A 16,462-nucleotide genomic window follows, 5' to 3' on the forward strand; every position below is an offset into this window, starting at 1 on the left:
GCAATTTCCACCAGAATACTTGTCATTGTTGACCTCCGGAAAAAAAAAAAATCAGTGTCAACACATCCTATGATTCACACTTTTTCTGATGGACATGACAATTTCAGCCTTTGACTATAAGGATGAATGTTTCAATTCACTGACTGCAAAGAAAATAATTGGAAGCTTAAACACAAATTATATGAGAAAGCTCGAAAAAATAAATTATTTGGAAAATATCAATTATTCAACAAAAAGGATTTTTTTAGAAGCGAAACCTTAAAACCCATTTGAACCCTGGCAGATATTAGGAAATGTAAGGTCGAGTTCACACATTCATTGTTTGGTCAGTAATGTATTTCGCATCTGTATCTGTAAGCCAAAACCAGGAGTGGGTGATAAATACAGAAGTGGTGACGTGTTTCTATTATACTTTTACTCTGATTGTTCCACTCCAGGTTGTGCCTTACACATACTGAGGTAAAATACTGACCATGTGAACATGACCTAACAGGTTAATTCCGCTAACTATGGACTGACAATAGAGGATTGTCAATTCTACTACTAATTCAGGATTGGTTAAACCCTAGTTGTAGTTTGATGCATTAGTTTAGATATGAGGGTATGTTTCCATGGTCAGTATTAGCAGCGCTTTGGACGCAGCACATGTCCGCTTCCGTTCCAAACCCTGCCCCCTTTTGTATGCCCAGTGATTCCGCAAGTGTTCGTTGAACCATGCGGAATCACGGCGGAGGGGTCCCTGCACGCATAGTGGAGATGGGATTTCATAAAATCCAATCCACTATGCTGTAACATCTGGCCACTGCAGATTGAAACGCTGCGGCTGTACACAATGTCCAATCCGTTGTGTTTACTGACGGTGGGAACATACCCTAATTTGAAAACACACTACATGCATACTATCGAAATTATTCAACCCCCATTTGCAAATTACGTTTTTTAGTAAAATTTACAAACTTTCTGTTTGCAATCCACCAATTAAAAAATAACCATTTAAGTTGGTCAACTCAATTAATATAACAAGTGGTTTCTCCAAATTCAGCACAAAATGCCATGTTTAATGACTACTGCAGTCTCAGAATTATTTAAACCATTCATGACAAGCATCGTCAGTACACAGTTGAGCACCTTTGGCAGTTACGACCTGCTGCAAACTTGATTCTTAGCCAGACACCAGCTTCTAGCAATGTACCTGTGATATTTTAGCACATTCCTCATGGATTGTGGTCTTTAATACATGCCAAAACAAGCCTTAGGGAGTAACACATATATTTATACAGTTGAAACCAGAAGTTTACATACACATTATAAAAATGCACATATGCATGTTTTCCTCAATATCTGACATGAAATCAGAATAAACCTTACCATTATTATTAAGTAATAAAAATGCATTAAAACATTATCTCTCTCATTCTGGAATTTGGCAAATATTAATATTTATGGTAATCCTAATTGACCAAAAACGGGAAAGGTTCATTCTGACTTCATCTCAGATATTGAGAAAAACATGCATATGTGTCTTTTTATATAGTGTATGTAAACTTCTGGTTTCAACTGTACCTGTGGGGGCTTGTATTCTACTTTATTACACCTGTGTGACCAGCTATATTTTTGCATCTGTAATATTACTTTATTGCATACTATTCCACTACGCTCATCTTTAACATAATCGTATCATTTTTGGTGCACAATTATAGGTCTCTTCCTGGATTTGTGATATTATTACCTCTATGTAGAATTTCCTTTTTTCTTTCGGTATCTTCCCTGTTTTTTTTATTCAATGCCTGAGTACAGTGATAATATTTATAGAAATAAAATGTAGTGTACCTTTGTGACATATGTGATATTCGTTCTAGGTACCGGTATATGGCCAAGTTAATTATATAGTTGCTGGTATCTCGGTGTCTATATAATATTCTTGGGTTGTTAAGAGAGTTGTTCAAAAAGTTAGGAGACCATTACCTTGCACAAGCAAGGAAAGGGATGCAAATAATAGCAAAGGCATTGAATGTTCCTAGAGATACAGTTGGATATAGAGGAAAACTGGCAACATTGTATATGATGCCTCTGTGATTCATAAGCTTAAAAAAACTCTCCAGAATAACATCTCAGTGTTAATAATATACTGCAGGACTCCCATAGAGCTCATACAATGCAGTAATTTTAATAATAAGCTAGAACCTTTGATGTAAGCGACTTTTTATGTCTGTTAATAAATCTGTGGCCTCAAGCGACATGATTTATCATCATGACTAAAGTCATTATAATTCAGAATATAATGGATATAATTTCTAGAATTATTACTGTCAGCGACCGTGTGACTGGGACACAAAGCATCTGAGCTCATGCATACGTTCTTGCCCCAATCGAATGGCTTGCGAGGTGTAACACAATGTGACTATAATACATTTGTTGCAGTATCACAATAGGAAAAGCCATAAATAACTGCAATTTCCATTCCTGAAGCAGTTTGGTGTGGTATATGTCGTGTAATTAAGATTCAGCAACTGAAATAACTTAATTTTATAACATTTCTAATTTTTGTATGAAAATGGAATTTTTTATCAATAGCAGTGCTTCTCCTTGGGACGGTATTATAGAAGTCTTTCCTTTATACATAATGCAACATGCCTGCAACTGAGTACAGATTTCCTCTTGTACTAGTAGTGATTTTGATGATAAGACTATATTATGGATGCTAAATACTTTTCAAACTCAATTCCTGGTCCCCTGTGTTGTATAGATCTGTACCTTTGTCAGTATAGAGACTGATATAAACCCATACTGTGCCACTGTGTGCCTCTGATTTTATACAAAAAGAATTGAAAGACAGCATCATCCATTCATAACATTTTTTTTTTACCTTTGTGCAACATTTTGTCTGACACTAATAAGGGTACTGTCACACAGTGAAATTTTCATCGCTACGACGGTACGATTCGTGACGTTCTAGCGATATCGTTACGATATCGCTGTGTCTGACACGCTACTGCGATCAGACATCACGCTGAGAATCGTACGTCGTAGCACATCGTTTGGAACTTTCTTTCGTCGCTTGATCACCCGCTGACATCGCTGGATCGTTGTGTGTGACACCGATCCAGCGATGTGTTCGCTTGTAACCAGGGTAAACATCGGGTAACTAAGCGCAGGGCCGCGCTTAGTAACCCGATGTTTACCGTGGTTACCAGCGTAAAAGTAAAAAAAACAAACAGTACATACTTACATTCCGGTGTCAGTCCTCCGGCGTCTCAGCTTCTCTGCACTGTGAGCGCCTGCCGGCCGGAAAGCGAGCACAGCGATGACGTCATCGCTCTGCTTTCCGGCCGCTGTGCTTACACAGTGCAGAGAAGCAGAACGCCGGAGGACAGACACCGGAATGTGAGTATGTACTGTTTGTTTTTTTTACGTTTACGCTGGTAACCAGGGTAAACATCGGGTTACTAAGCGCGGCCCTGCGCTTAGTAACCCGATGTTTACCCTGGTTACCCGGGGACTTCGGCATCGCTCCAGCGCCGTGATTGCAAAGTGTGACCGCAGTCTACGACGCTGGAGCGATAATCATACGAAGCTGCGACGTCACGGATCGTGCCGTCGTAGCGATGAAAATTGCACTGTGTGACGGTACCCTAAGTCTAATATCTTTGCCACCAATTTTATTCAGACAAACATAAGAATTATGATTATGAAGCAAGGTATTCTTGACATGGAGCAGTAGTTATGTCCCCTATAGTGAAAATACATAATGTGGACTGTTGTGCCACGGAACAAGGTTAATGCACATGGCATTACATTTCTCAATTACCGTACTTTCTCCTCTCAGTATATCTAATTTTCCTCCTTATTCCATATTCACACATGAATCTGAGCACGGACCGAGATTCACCGACCGGCTACAGTTCTAACATGAATTTGGCAGCCTCATTGAAATGTGTGAGGCCGTCAAGTTCAGGTCAGGAGACCCATGAACAGTACATGTATCAGAGAACCTAACACACGGATGTGTGAATGCCGCCTTATTTATATTGCTTGCTCATTCTTTCAAATAACTCTTTTCTGTATGCTAATCTTTTTTCAAAGCAAATTATTTCACCCAGATTTGGAGGGGACTGAATTGTTAATGGGTCGCTCATTGGCTTATAAGGTAGCTTCTTAAACTGTTCCAACAATTATTTACAAAGCTGATTTTCATCCATAGAGCACATTCTACCTTTCCTTAGTTTTGTAGCATTTTATAACATAAATCATTAGTGGATTTGTTCCTTTATTTGGTTCTCAGTAATTAGCCCATTGAAGTCTGAAAGTCAGTTAAAAATCTTAATGAGAATTATCGAAATCAGCGCTAATATTCACGTGCAATCAAATGCAAAATTGCTCAGCGGCCAAAATACTAAAAAATTTTACATTGTAAAAATATACTCTAATTAAATATTCTTTAAAGGGTTATTCCCATCTTGTAAAGTGATGCCATATTGTCTTAATATGCCATCATTTTCTGATTGCGGTTGTTCTGACTTTTCAGAGCCCCACCAAAACTCAGAAAGTAAAAAAGCGTTCTGGCCGCCTTCATGACACATTGATTTCTTCCTCTGCAAGAAACTGTTGTGTGGCTCTTTTCAAGAGAATGAGGCAGGTTGTGCCATTGTGCAGGGGAAACTGAGAAGGGGTCGCAGCACTAAGCCAAAAAAAATGTGGTCCCTTCATTCCCAGGACAGCTCAGACCCATTCGAAAGATAAAGTGATGATATATAACAATAAGTCATCAGAATCCCTTTCTACATGATTCTAATGATGTTCGTCCTTCGTAGTCGAAAATGACCATGGCTTCTGTTGTGAATTCTGTTTTTGGCTCCCTCTGGTGGCTACTGGTGGTACTGGTTGACTTTGGTCTTGTGTTTCCAGTGCACCTGTTTTAATCAGGAAATTGGGAGTTTCCTATTTAGTCTGGCTTCTCAGTCACTCTAGTGCCGGCAATCAATGTTACCAGAGCATCTCTGTTGCTTGCTACCTGCTCCAAGTCTGCAATTCAGCTAAGTTGAAATCTTTGGCTTTTTGTGTTTGTTTTGTCCAGCATGCATTTGTATTTCTCGTGCTGCTGGAAGCTCTAGTGATCTGAAGTTACTACTCCGGTGTCATGAGTTGATAACGGAGTTAAGGTAGTTTCAGGATGGCTGCTTAGGGTTTTGAGGTAACCGCGAAGTCCTCTTTTGTATTTTCATCTATCTAGTCAGAGGGCCTCACTTTGCTGAATCTATATTCATACTGCGTTTGTGTTTTCCTCTTACCTAACCGTTATTACATGTGGGGGGCTACTATAACTTTTGGGGTTTCCCTGGAGGCAAGCCAGGTCTGTGTGTTCCTCTTATAGGGGTAGTTAGCTCTCCGGCTGGCGCGAGGTGTCTAGGGATACAACGTAGGCACACCCCCTGGCTACTTTTATTTGCGTGTTAGGTTCAGCATCGCGGTTACCTGAGATACCATCTTCCTAGAGCTAGTCCGTTTTTGCCCATGTCCCTGCCATTGGGAATCATGACAGGCTTCAGGGTTAGAAGAAAATTAGTAGTTATGGGTCCGGAGGTGGCTGATGAGGCCAATCTGGGCCTTGAAGGTTCGCCCACATACTTGACATAAGGAAGCGGATGTGGTCAGTACACCAGATTCTGCTTGTGCCTTGCTGACTGCACGCTTTCTTTTTGCGTCCAAGATTTTCCTATCTTCAGCTACATGTGCTCCTGAGGTGATCCTGCCCCGCCAACCTGTACGATCCAGGGCAAGCTCTTCCCATTCATTGATGTTGACTTCCAAGTTTTTGAGAGATGCCTTAAGGCAGTCTTTATAGCGTTTCTTCTGCCCCCCAACTTCTTGCTTTCCTTGGCACAATTCTCCATACAGCAGTTGTTTCGGTAGTCGTCTGTCAGGCATTCTGACCACATGCCCAGCTCACCTGGCTTGGACTTTCAGCAGGAGAGTGTAGACGCTGCAGAGCCCAGTTTGTTCCAGAATTGCCATGTCTGGGACATTGTCTTGCCACCTGATGTGGAGGAGTCTGCGGAGGCAACTCATGTGAAAATGATTAAGCTGTTTAGCATGTCGGCTGTAGACTGTCGAGGTCTTGCTAACATAGAGAAATGTGGTGAGGACCTCCGCTCAAAAGACCTTCAGCTTAGTGGTAGGGCTGAGTCCCCTTCGTTCCCATTCTTACACAGTCTCCCGAAGGCAGCACTGGCTTTGTCAATTCTGTTATTAACCTCAGCGTCTATGGTTACTTGTGTATTTTCCCTGTAACAGATTGATACAAGACTTCAATTTTTCTAGTGTTGATCTCGAGACCAAAATTGTTGCAAGCTTGCGAAAAACAGTCCATTTTATGCTGCACCTGCTGTTCCGTGCTAGCGTTAAGTGCACAGTCATCTGCAAATAATAATTCATGAATAACAGTCTCATGCACCTGAGTCGCCCATCAGGGCAGTGGGGATACATACTCGGTACCGGGTCCGGATGCAATTAAAGGGGTGTCACGGTGGCAGCGACCTGGTCCGTGGCCCTGGGCGACCAAGTAAAAGGGATGGTCTGTAAAGGGGTTGTGGAAATAATGAAAGTTTGTGATGCCACCTGTGGTTTTCTGTCAGAGGTGACTGACGCTACTTAAATGGGTCCTCTGGAGGTGATGGTGTTGCAGCAGAGATGGTGTCGCTTCCTACAGGTGAAGCGGGGTCCCCAGGGCTCCCGGTGTGTTTTGCAGGGATGGTGAATGCCGGCAAATAAATGGAGGACACAGGGTTGCAGTCTTTAATTGGTTTACTGGTGTTAAGCATCCTCAGTCCAGGGTACCGGCAACAGGTGTAGATGGAGTCCAGGCAGCCTGAAGACAAGTGGTAATCCCTTTGACAGGTCAGTTTGGGAGCCTTCCACTATGCACTGGTCTGTAGTCCCTTGCTGCCTGTAGTTGTCTAACAAGGTCCTCTTTTTCCCCTGTCCAAGGACAGTACCTGCACGGTAGGCAACTTGAGCCGTCTTTTTGGGGTCTCTGTCCACGGTGACTCTGGGCTTTGATTGCTGATGTACCTCAGGTATTATGTGGGCAAGTCCCTTTCAGTTTCCTGCCCTCCGGTTCTGCCGTGGGAGCTGTAGTTCCTCACGACCTCGGGCTCCCGGTGCCTGGTTTCTACGCTCAGCTTAGAGAGGCCCCGTCGCAGCCCTCCTCTAGCTCCTAAGTCCTTCTGTGTTCCTTCACTGTCTGCTACCAACTGTCAACTCTCCGCTTGTCTGCACCAGACAAATTGACTCCTCCTCCAGACCAGGGTATATATAGGGATGTTCCCCTTAAACCGGGTTTAGAGCTTCCCCTTCTGGCCTGGAGTCAGAAAGTGTTGCATGTAAGATTACCTGCCAAAGGGATCCCTCCTGTCTCCATGCATGGCACTACCCTCCCCAAACTCCTTGGGTGCCACACACCTTCATAACCGACTTCAGGCATTTTGTTTTGAATAACTTGCTATCAGTCCTGTACCTAACCTGGATTCCATCTTCACAGTTGTTAAAGGCATCACTTAACATTGCAGAGAACAGCATACTGAACAGGGTTGGAGCAAGCACAAAGCCTTGTTTTACATCGTTTACATGATTTTAATAAGGATTGGTTTATTGCAATGGAAGATCAATATGTCCTCAATGCCTAACAGAACTACTGTCATTGCCTAATGTGATGCTGGGGGACACAATCATAGCAAGTAGATAACAGTAGAAAACACAAATGAAGTGCAGGAAAGTCTCTTGGTTGCAGCCTCTTAGTAATAGTATAAACCTAGTAGTTACACAGCAGAAAGCACAAGAGTCTATAAACATCATGGTTACAGTACCAGGAGGCATAGATCATGGTGGTTCATAGAATAAAAGGAAAAGTGTATTTCACTGTTTCAGACATTATGCCTTTGGAGTGTGGAAGGAAACAGGGGTACCCAGAGGAAACCCACACAAGCACGGGGAGAGCATGCAAACTCCTTGCAGATGTTGTCATCACTGGGGTTTGAACCCAGGACCGAAAAGCTGCAAGGCTACAGTGCTAACCACTAAGCCAACATGCTTTCTAGTGTTCTTGGGTGGGAAACAGTCTTCCTGTTTTGAGCATTAGATCACTGCCTTCCACAGTGCTTCCCACTGACTCGTGACATAGCACCACTTATTATCAAGGAGACAGATCTTCTCTTACTACCCTAGGCCACATTTCAATAGGCTACATTCACTGTTGCTGTCTCAGGCCACAATCTCAACAGTGAAGTTAAGGATATATCTTCGTTGTGGAGAGGCTTCTACGTTCAAACCTTTTACAGTCTGATATCAAGATGTTATCCTGTGATGGTCAAAGTATCACAGCCAATCTGTCTGCTGATAGTTGAAATGTTATATAACTTCTATAGGGGACACTGTCCTTGACAGGTGAACGTCTTGTCAGAAGAGACAGAGCAGGCTATACTACAAATTCCAATTGCCCTGGATCAGTCAGCCAATTTAAATAATTCTCAAATGTCCATATTGCCTTTGTATAATCACACTAATCAGTGCTCAGGTCTACATAGTCCATTGCAAGGACCAGGTTTTGCTTATGTGTCCTAATTTTTCAGTTGCTTTTCCTCGAAAATTTGTCACGTTGCGTTATTTTTTGATAGGCTTAGTAAATAATTAGAGCTTGGACGGAAAAGCTTTACCTGCAGTTTCCTTTTGCTTTTTGTCTCTGTATAAAGTGTAATAGGATCTTCTCTTGTAGCTTTGACAAATAGGAGTAATATTGTTAGGGGAGTGCATCGTTGTCTTGACATGTGTAGCCTGCAGAAAGACATTAATTCGTGTTTGTAGTGTAACCAGACACATGCTGATTGTGAGTCTCCTAGAGGTAAATGAGACTTATATAACACAAAAATGGCACCGAAACATAATTGCTTTCAAATTTAAGGAAATTGTTAACTAATCAAGACAAACACTACCATATTACAATGTACAAAATAATCTTTTTAACTTCTTACTCAGGGTTCAACTTGATCAGGAGATTTTCTCTCCAGAAAATGAGTTCTATAAAGAAGATTCGAAACCCCAAAGGACCTCTAATCATGCGCCTTGGAGGAGCTCGTCTTGTGGAACAGACAGCGTGAGTCCAACATATGGATAGCTCTAATATTTTACTGTATTATGCCTAGGCTGTGGGTTTTTGAAATAAAAGTCAATGTAAATTAAACTGCTGTCCAAAACTGCTTGAGATAATCTCAATCAAATGCCACCTCTATTACCCCTGTGTGATATAGCAACTGTTGCAATTGGTAGTCTTAAAGTGTACCCCCTGAAGGCAGCTATTCGAGCGCTTCGCAAAACCCTACCTAATCCTGGAAAGTGAGCCTTGGGCGCAGTATCAGGCTGGGCAGCTCTCCAACTCATTACGCAACAGAGAACTGCAAGCTTTTATTATTTTCTTAAAATTGGCAGTTTTCCCAGATAGCTTTGGATGGATGAATCAAGGATCGGAGGAGCCTAGACTCATAAAAGTACTGTTTTCTAGTGAAAGTAAATATACAAATTGTTTTTTGTGAGATCATCATGAAAATTGTATAGAATATTATCATTTCAGTGATCATAACCTATAATATGTACTTATATTGTACATGAATTCTTTTGACTGACACACAAAAAAGAGTATTGCCAGTGCTAACGTCACAAATTCATTTTAATGTTACTTTTTTACATTTTTGAGCATTTTAAGCTGTTAAAAGACAGGCTATGCAAAGATAATAGAACTATCTGCTGGTAATAGCTCTCACAGAACATAATTTAGCTTGAGTCATATGGATGACTATATGTTTCTGGGGTTAATCCAGGCTACAATATGGTTCCAAAATAATGTCGTTTTAGTATGTACTTGTGCTTACTTACCTCAAATCCACAATGCCTAGGGCCCTTTCTAAAGAGACCTTCTTATTATAATCAGGAGCTACTGTCACACACGATCAACTCTTTCATTGCCAGGAATGGCTGCTATAAATTAGAGAATTCCCCGGAGGCAGGCCGCTTTGTCAGAGCCAAATTCTCTCAACATCATAATGAGATTGCAAGCATAATTAGCTATTCTGTAAGCTGTAATTAAACCACCATCCTTGGCTATCATTTTCAATAAAACGCTAGCATTGTTCAAACTGTCTGCACACTTCTTATTTTATTTCTTACGTGTTTAGTTGAAGACGTTTTGATCTCCTAATAGATATTCTGCGACCACTAATCTTAACAGATCACACATTTAATAAAGTGTGGATTGCATCTTCTGCATATTGACAAGTGTTCATGGTCTACATTTCACTTGGCTCCCTATTTGCATCTGGAGTGTGAAGAAGTTACATAATCTGCCACACATTTAATTATATTTCATTCAGTTCTTTTGAGAATCAAGTCAGTGTTAAGTGTATACGTGGTAAAATGTTGACTTGGTGCACAGATTTGTCACATCCAGGGATCCACCATAGAAATAGCAGTAACATGGTGTATTATATGTGTCCTCACAGACAGGTGTTTCCACATGGACTACCTCAAGAGTTCACAATAGTGACGACTTTAATGATAAAGAAGCCAACAACTGAGGAAGACTGGTACCTATTTCAAGTCAGTGACATGCTGGGATACCTACAGGTACCATCCATCTTGTCTATGATGTACAGCCATTGCATTTCTATAGGAGAACACCTATTTTAAAGATAGTCATTCATTTTCTCTGTAATTAACATAAGACTGCCTTATTTATACTATCAAATTTATAATATTTTTCATGTGAATTATCCTTTCAGAAATAGCAATTGTAGAGGCACTGGCTATTTTAGAGATCATTAACATATCGGTTTCAGTTGCTCGTAATGTGCCTTCATTTTATTGTCTGCATTAAAGAGGATATCCCACCAACATTTGTCACCTATCCACAGAGTGGAGCTGAATGTATGATTGGTGGAACACCCACTGGTCACTAACATGGGGTCTTGTGTCCCTTGTGTCAACAGAACTTAATGGAGCCATAATATGAATGGACACTAAAATTCAGCCGCATTATAGCCTACAACAAAGCTAATATGTAATGTGCTGAGCAACTAGAAACAATTGCTGATGATTCAATTCACCTTTTTGCAGATCATTGATTTATTTTTTTCTTACCATCTTAATGGCAGTGACATTCACCAGGCCTATTAATGTGAATCTTCTGTAGCTGTCTTTAGGTGTCAATGGCAAGGACAGAAATCTCGAATTTCGTGCCAGCGGTCGTGATGTAGACTATGTTGGTTGCACATTCACCGGACATGGAGTGTATTCTTTGTTTGACAACCAATGGCACAAGATTGTATTGAGAATACGCGAGAGAGTGGTATCCATTCATATTGACTGCAGCTTTATATCAAGTAAACCTATTGAGCCTAGGAAACACATCAACAACCAAGGTCACACATTTATTGGGCTCGACATGGTGAAAGGAGAACCAGTACATGTAAGTTTTACTACAGAAATAGATTTGTTTTTATTTTAGTATTGTAAATTGTGTATGTTTTTATAGTGTTTTTTTTCCTATTTTTCATGTAGTTTGATATTCAGAAATTTCTTGTATATTGTGATCCTCAAATGGCAATGCAAGAAGGATGTTGTGAGATCCTCCCCGCCGGTGTAAGTAGGAATTGTGCTATTTTCTATGTAGCTATACTATGTTACTGTGAAAGATGAAATCTTACACAATTTCATGATGAATTTAGTGGACATACACAAGAGATTATATATGTACTTGGGCTATTATGATATACTGGGCCAACATATTGGAAAGCAGTTGCAGATGTGAACCATACTATAGGATGCCTAGGTCTGAAACATCACTTCGTATTTAATGTATTATCATGGGTCTCACACCATAGATGCATGAGTCATATCTGCAGAGTATGTTGCTCACATTCTAATTTAATAATTACTCAAGACAAACCTGAGTCTTTCTCATTATATGTGCCAACTGAGAGTATCAGTGTCCTCTCTGAACTAACATATTGGCACAAACCTTCTGCAGAAGTTAATGTAATGGGCTAATATAGTAATGGGCTAATATAGTTAGCACCTTCAACCACAATAATCCAATCAAATCTGGTGAAATGATTGGATATTTTTTGAAGAATCAGAAATAATTTTAAAGAGGAACTGTTAATTGAGATCTGTAGCACTTTTCTACATTTGGTAAGCAGTAGAGATGAGCATAACCATTGTCCAGCTGCCACATTAGTACATCATGTCTGCTGGACAGGAGGCCTACAAAGCACCTGCTACCAGTTGGGATTCTGCTACTTTTCAGATTTATAGGCAAGGCACAATGCCATTGTTGCAGTGTGATACATGCATGATATCACACCAGGCCTACTAATCAGAAGTCCTGGGGATACCAGCAGATTGGATGGTGGACTGACGTGTCCGCTGGACAATTACTAGTAAGCAATGTACACTGTATATGGTTACCTAAATTAATACATTTTGCCTTCTTTCTTTTATCAAATATAATACAGTGCAACAATGAAGCCTCAAAGACAAGACGCAATGTAGAAGGTGTTGAGAATGTGCAGAATAGCAACTTGATTGAAATACCTGCAAAATCTAAGCAACAAAGTTACACACGGTGCTTCTGTCTGGAGGACACACTGAGCAAAACGGTAAGAAAAAGGGTCAAATTTTGTACAAATCAAAATGAGGACCATGAATGTATATGACACAAATAAGGCCATTACTGACAAAATGTATTGAATTTGAATTGGTCAATAGTGAATGGAACCATATCACTACAAGATATTCCAATTACTGAACACTCCTAGAAATGTATATAGAACTAACTTGAAAATATAGAGAATTTTTAGGAAATATCTCATTATGAAGCATTATAACAAAATCTAATAAATAAGGCCCTTTCCACATGTCAGATTTTTTGTATAGCTTTGTCTTTCATGGACACAACACGTACCCATTATAGTCTATGGTACTGCTCACAGGTTTATCTTTTTAGTGGAATGTGTCTACAAAAAAAAGAACCAAAGGCATGCTCAACTTTGATCTGATTTGCAGGTAAAAATCACCCAATCAAGTCTATGGATTCATGAAAAAATGGGCAGTATTCAAAAAGAATCTATGAATTATCCAAGTGCTGTCTATTTTTTATATTAATTGTGGAGCGCCCCCACACCGCCGCAGGGCCGAGGGGTACCCGGAGCCGGGCCTCTGAGTTATCAGTTCTGGGGTTGTCACGGTGGCTAGACCCGGTCTGTGGCCCTGTCTGTCAGTGGGGGACGTCCGGTGCAATAAGTGGTGTTGTAACGGTGCAGTTGTGGGGTGCAGGTCGCGGTAAATAACGAGGACACCAGGTTGCAGTCTCTTTACCTCTTTACTGAAGATCTCTGGGTCCTCAGTACAGAATACGGTTTACCAGGCTGCGCAAGTCCGGCCGGTCCAATGGCACCTCCAGAGTTCTCTTCACAGGTGGAAATCGGTGCCTTCCTTCTTAGCGCTATGTGTTGTAGTCCTTCCCTGCTATGCTTACGGAAAGTACCCCACAACTGTTGTGTCTGTTTCTTAAGTTCCCTCACAACAACTCGATTAACTGATCTTCTGCTAATCATCCGTCCCTTCCTGATGTCACAGTTAGAATGGCACCCGTTTGTCGGGTAGGCCTGGAGTTCTTCCGGGACCCTAGAGTCGCCCCTCTCCCGCAATTGCCTCCCAAGACTTCATAGGTGATTTAGGTGAGACAGCCCGCCTGAGACTGACTGCCCTGCCGCTGTTTAGAGTATTGCTTGAAGCTGATTGTTATAATACTCCCTCGGCGTTCCGGCCACCGGTAATGCGCCTCAGTAGGGTGTTGCTCCGGTCTTACAGCATGACCCCTACTGGTATTCTCCTATCGCTTGATCTCGTTTCTCACTCAGCACAATCTATCTCGCTTCTAGTCCTTTCTTGGGTCCCGCCGCTTCCCGGAGCTGGCGCGGACCCGTTACGTTCTTTTCAATGCCAAGCCTCTGTCAGGATCCCACCCCTGACAGAGACCCTACTGTCTCTTCCTCCACAACACCCTCTGCCACCAGGTGTTGCTTCGTCCAATCCAGTCAGCTTTCTGATCTAACTTCCTGCCTGACCCCCAGTTTACCCACTATGGTGGGGAGTGGCCTAATGAATAGAACCCTTAGCTCCCCCCGGAGGCCCAGCTGTGAAATGTATTGGTGTCTGTGATACCTGATCAGATGAACTCCTTCAGTGCCATCGGACGCACCGTAGCTCCCCTTAGTGGCGGAGCCACAGTACTGCAACGACCAGGACTCTGGGGCGCTGCACTCCCCCCTGGTTAAACACAGTACTCCGGGACTGGGAAGAAAACAACAATACAGGTTAGCAAAAAGACATACAATTTTGTTGAGTGCAATAACAATAAGCATATTTGAACAGGCTTCCCTTTATGGGAGGCGAGGACACTTGAACGTTACAAACATGGTTAACATTATAAATTACAGGCTATAAATAACTCCTGTTACCCAACCGGGTATTCTACTAAGTGCAAAATTGTTGGACAATAATTTAACATCGCCTTTAAGGACATACACTCTTAGTCCACTAAAGACCTTCCTATAATCACATTATAAGGTATTTTAACTTTTTCATTCTCCTTCTTTAAATCTGCAGGACCGCCTGTCCTATCGGCACCAGACCTACTGCCTCTCCTTTCAGTTACAGGACCGCCCCGTTCAGCCAGGGCCTACTGCCTTTTCAACTACTATACACAGTATAGAACATAACATTGCTTTCAGTTTAAGAGCACTGAGTCATCTCTACTTGACTCCTATCAGGACTCAGGGTTTACCTTCTATCCTAACTTTCTATCAGCATTATCAAAACATTTTCTATCAAACATTAAGCCTTCTCATTATCTTTCTTCCTTTCATGCATGCTGGACACCACGTCTATCCCTACGGGTCCACTGCATCCTTCTTCTATCTTTCAGTATTTCTTCACATTTAACTAATTAAACACATATAACTGTCTCGTACAAACATTATCATCATTTTTCTCTCATCAACATTATTGCTACTTGTCTTAAGCAATATCGGCAAATGAACATCCCCTTTAAGAGGGGACCAAGTCTCTGTGAGGTAGCGTATTTTCTCAAGCTACCAGTCCATACTCAGCAAAGGTTCCAGTACGGTATCTTCGCAAAGAGTCTTTCTTTAAGTAAAACCAGTAGGGAGCGCCTTTAATAAGGTGCAAACTATGTACAAGAAGTTCGGATCATGCACTGTTCATGATTTCAGCAGTTCTGTAAACTTTGTGCAAAAACTTGGAAAACAAACAAGAAAACAAAACAATAGGGATCCCAGGTCCATAGAAGGATCCCCTTAAAAGTTAACCCTGAACGGGTTTTGGCAGCAACATAAAAGCAATAAAACAGTAACTATATACATATTAATAAAGCAATTATGCTTACTCGTTCTATGTGGAACCGGATGGTCTCCGATCTGGCCTCACCAGGCCAACGGATCGCACTGGTGAGCCAGGACGCGGTTCCGGTCCCAGCAGCGATAAGATCCCTCGCCGGGAGGCCCTTCTCACTGGCAGGTGCACACGTCCCTCCGGGGCACGGCGAGGCCGGGCTTCTCGAGGTTCCGCAGGGCCGGGCTCTGCTGCCTCCTTCACGGGATCTTCTTCTTCCGGTGTTCCGGCAGCAGCCTGGAGGGCAATGCATCGCTGTACGCCTCGGGCTATCCAGCCCGTCTCACCAGCTTCCCTCCTCCACCTCGTGTAGGTCACAGCGTCGCCCGGCTCCAGATCACGAGCGAACCTCATGCTGCAGGGCTCCACCTCCTCCCGATCGACACGGACCTACAGCGGCTCTCCAATCTCCTGGATAACTCCTCTTCCGTGCCGGGAGTTAAAAGACACTACCACACCCCAGTGTGACGGCGGGATCTCTGGAGCTCTGACCAAGTCAATCGGCGCTGCAGGCTGGGGCCGGCTCCGCCACGCTGCCATCAGATGCCGTAAATGTTCAGCGTCCGGCATGATCTTCAGGTCCGGCGTCTGTAACGTACCTCCAGCCGCGGCCAGGTGGGAGGGAACAGGGGACACTGGGGACAACCGGACCTCCGTGGGCTGGCCCAGCCGAGTAAGCACGCGGGCATCAGCCTTCAGCCGGCGGGCTAGCTGTCGGGCCTCGGCTGCAGCCACACACTCCTCAGCCAGCGGAAAAGGGGGTCGGCCCATCGGTGGTTCCGTGAGGGTCAGACCCCGCAGCGTTGGCGCTTCTGGGGCTGTGTCAGGTTGTGCAGCCTCAGGCCGGATCGGGTCAGCCCCACGCGGTGCTCCTGGTGTCGCCATCTTTGCCTTTCCTCCAATGTCTTCTTCCCGCGGTCTCTTTCGTGGGCGGCCCCGTCTCCAT

General features: G+C 42.7%; 1 protein-coding gene across 1 annotated transcript in view; it reads left to right on the top strand.

The window, feature by feature from the left end:
• The window catches only part of COL16A1 (collagen type XVI alpha 1 chain), a 280,075-nt gene that overhangs the window by 36,300 nt on the left and 227,313 nt on the right, over positions 1 to 16,462 (top strand). The window contains exons 4-8 of the mRNA XM_077296052.1: positions 9,028 to 9,145; positions 10,545 to 10,668; positions 11,234 to 11,509; positions 11,602 to 11,682; positions 12,558 to 12,701. Of these exons, the coding sequence (XP_077152167.1) occupies positions 9,028 to 9,145; positions 10,545 to 10,668; positions 11,234 to 11,509; positions 11,602 to 11,682; positions 12,558 to 12,701 (743 nt within the window). The remainder of the gene's footprint in view (positions 1 to 9,027; positions 9,146 to 10,544; positions 10,669 to 11,233; positions 11,510 to 11,601; positions 11,683 to 12,557; positions 12,702 to 16,462) is intronic.

This window comes from Ranitomeya variabilis, chromosome 3 (assembly GCF_051348905.1).
Source record: "Ranitomeya variabilis isolate aRanVar5 chromosome 3, aRanVar5.hap1, whole genome shotgun sequence".
NCBI classification, from domain to species: Eukaryota; Metazoa; Chordata; class Amphibia; order Anura; family Dendrobatidae; genus Ranitomeya; species Ranitomeya variabilis.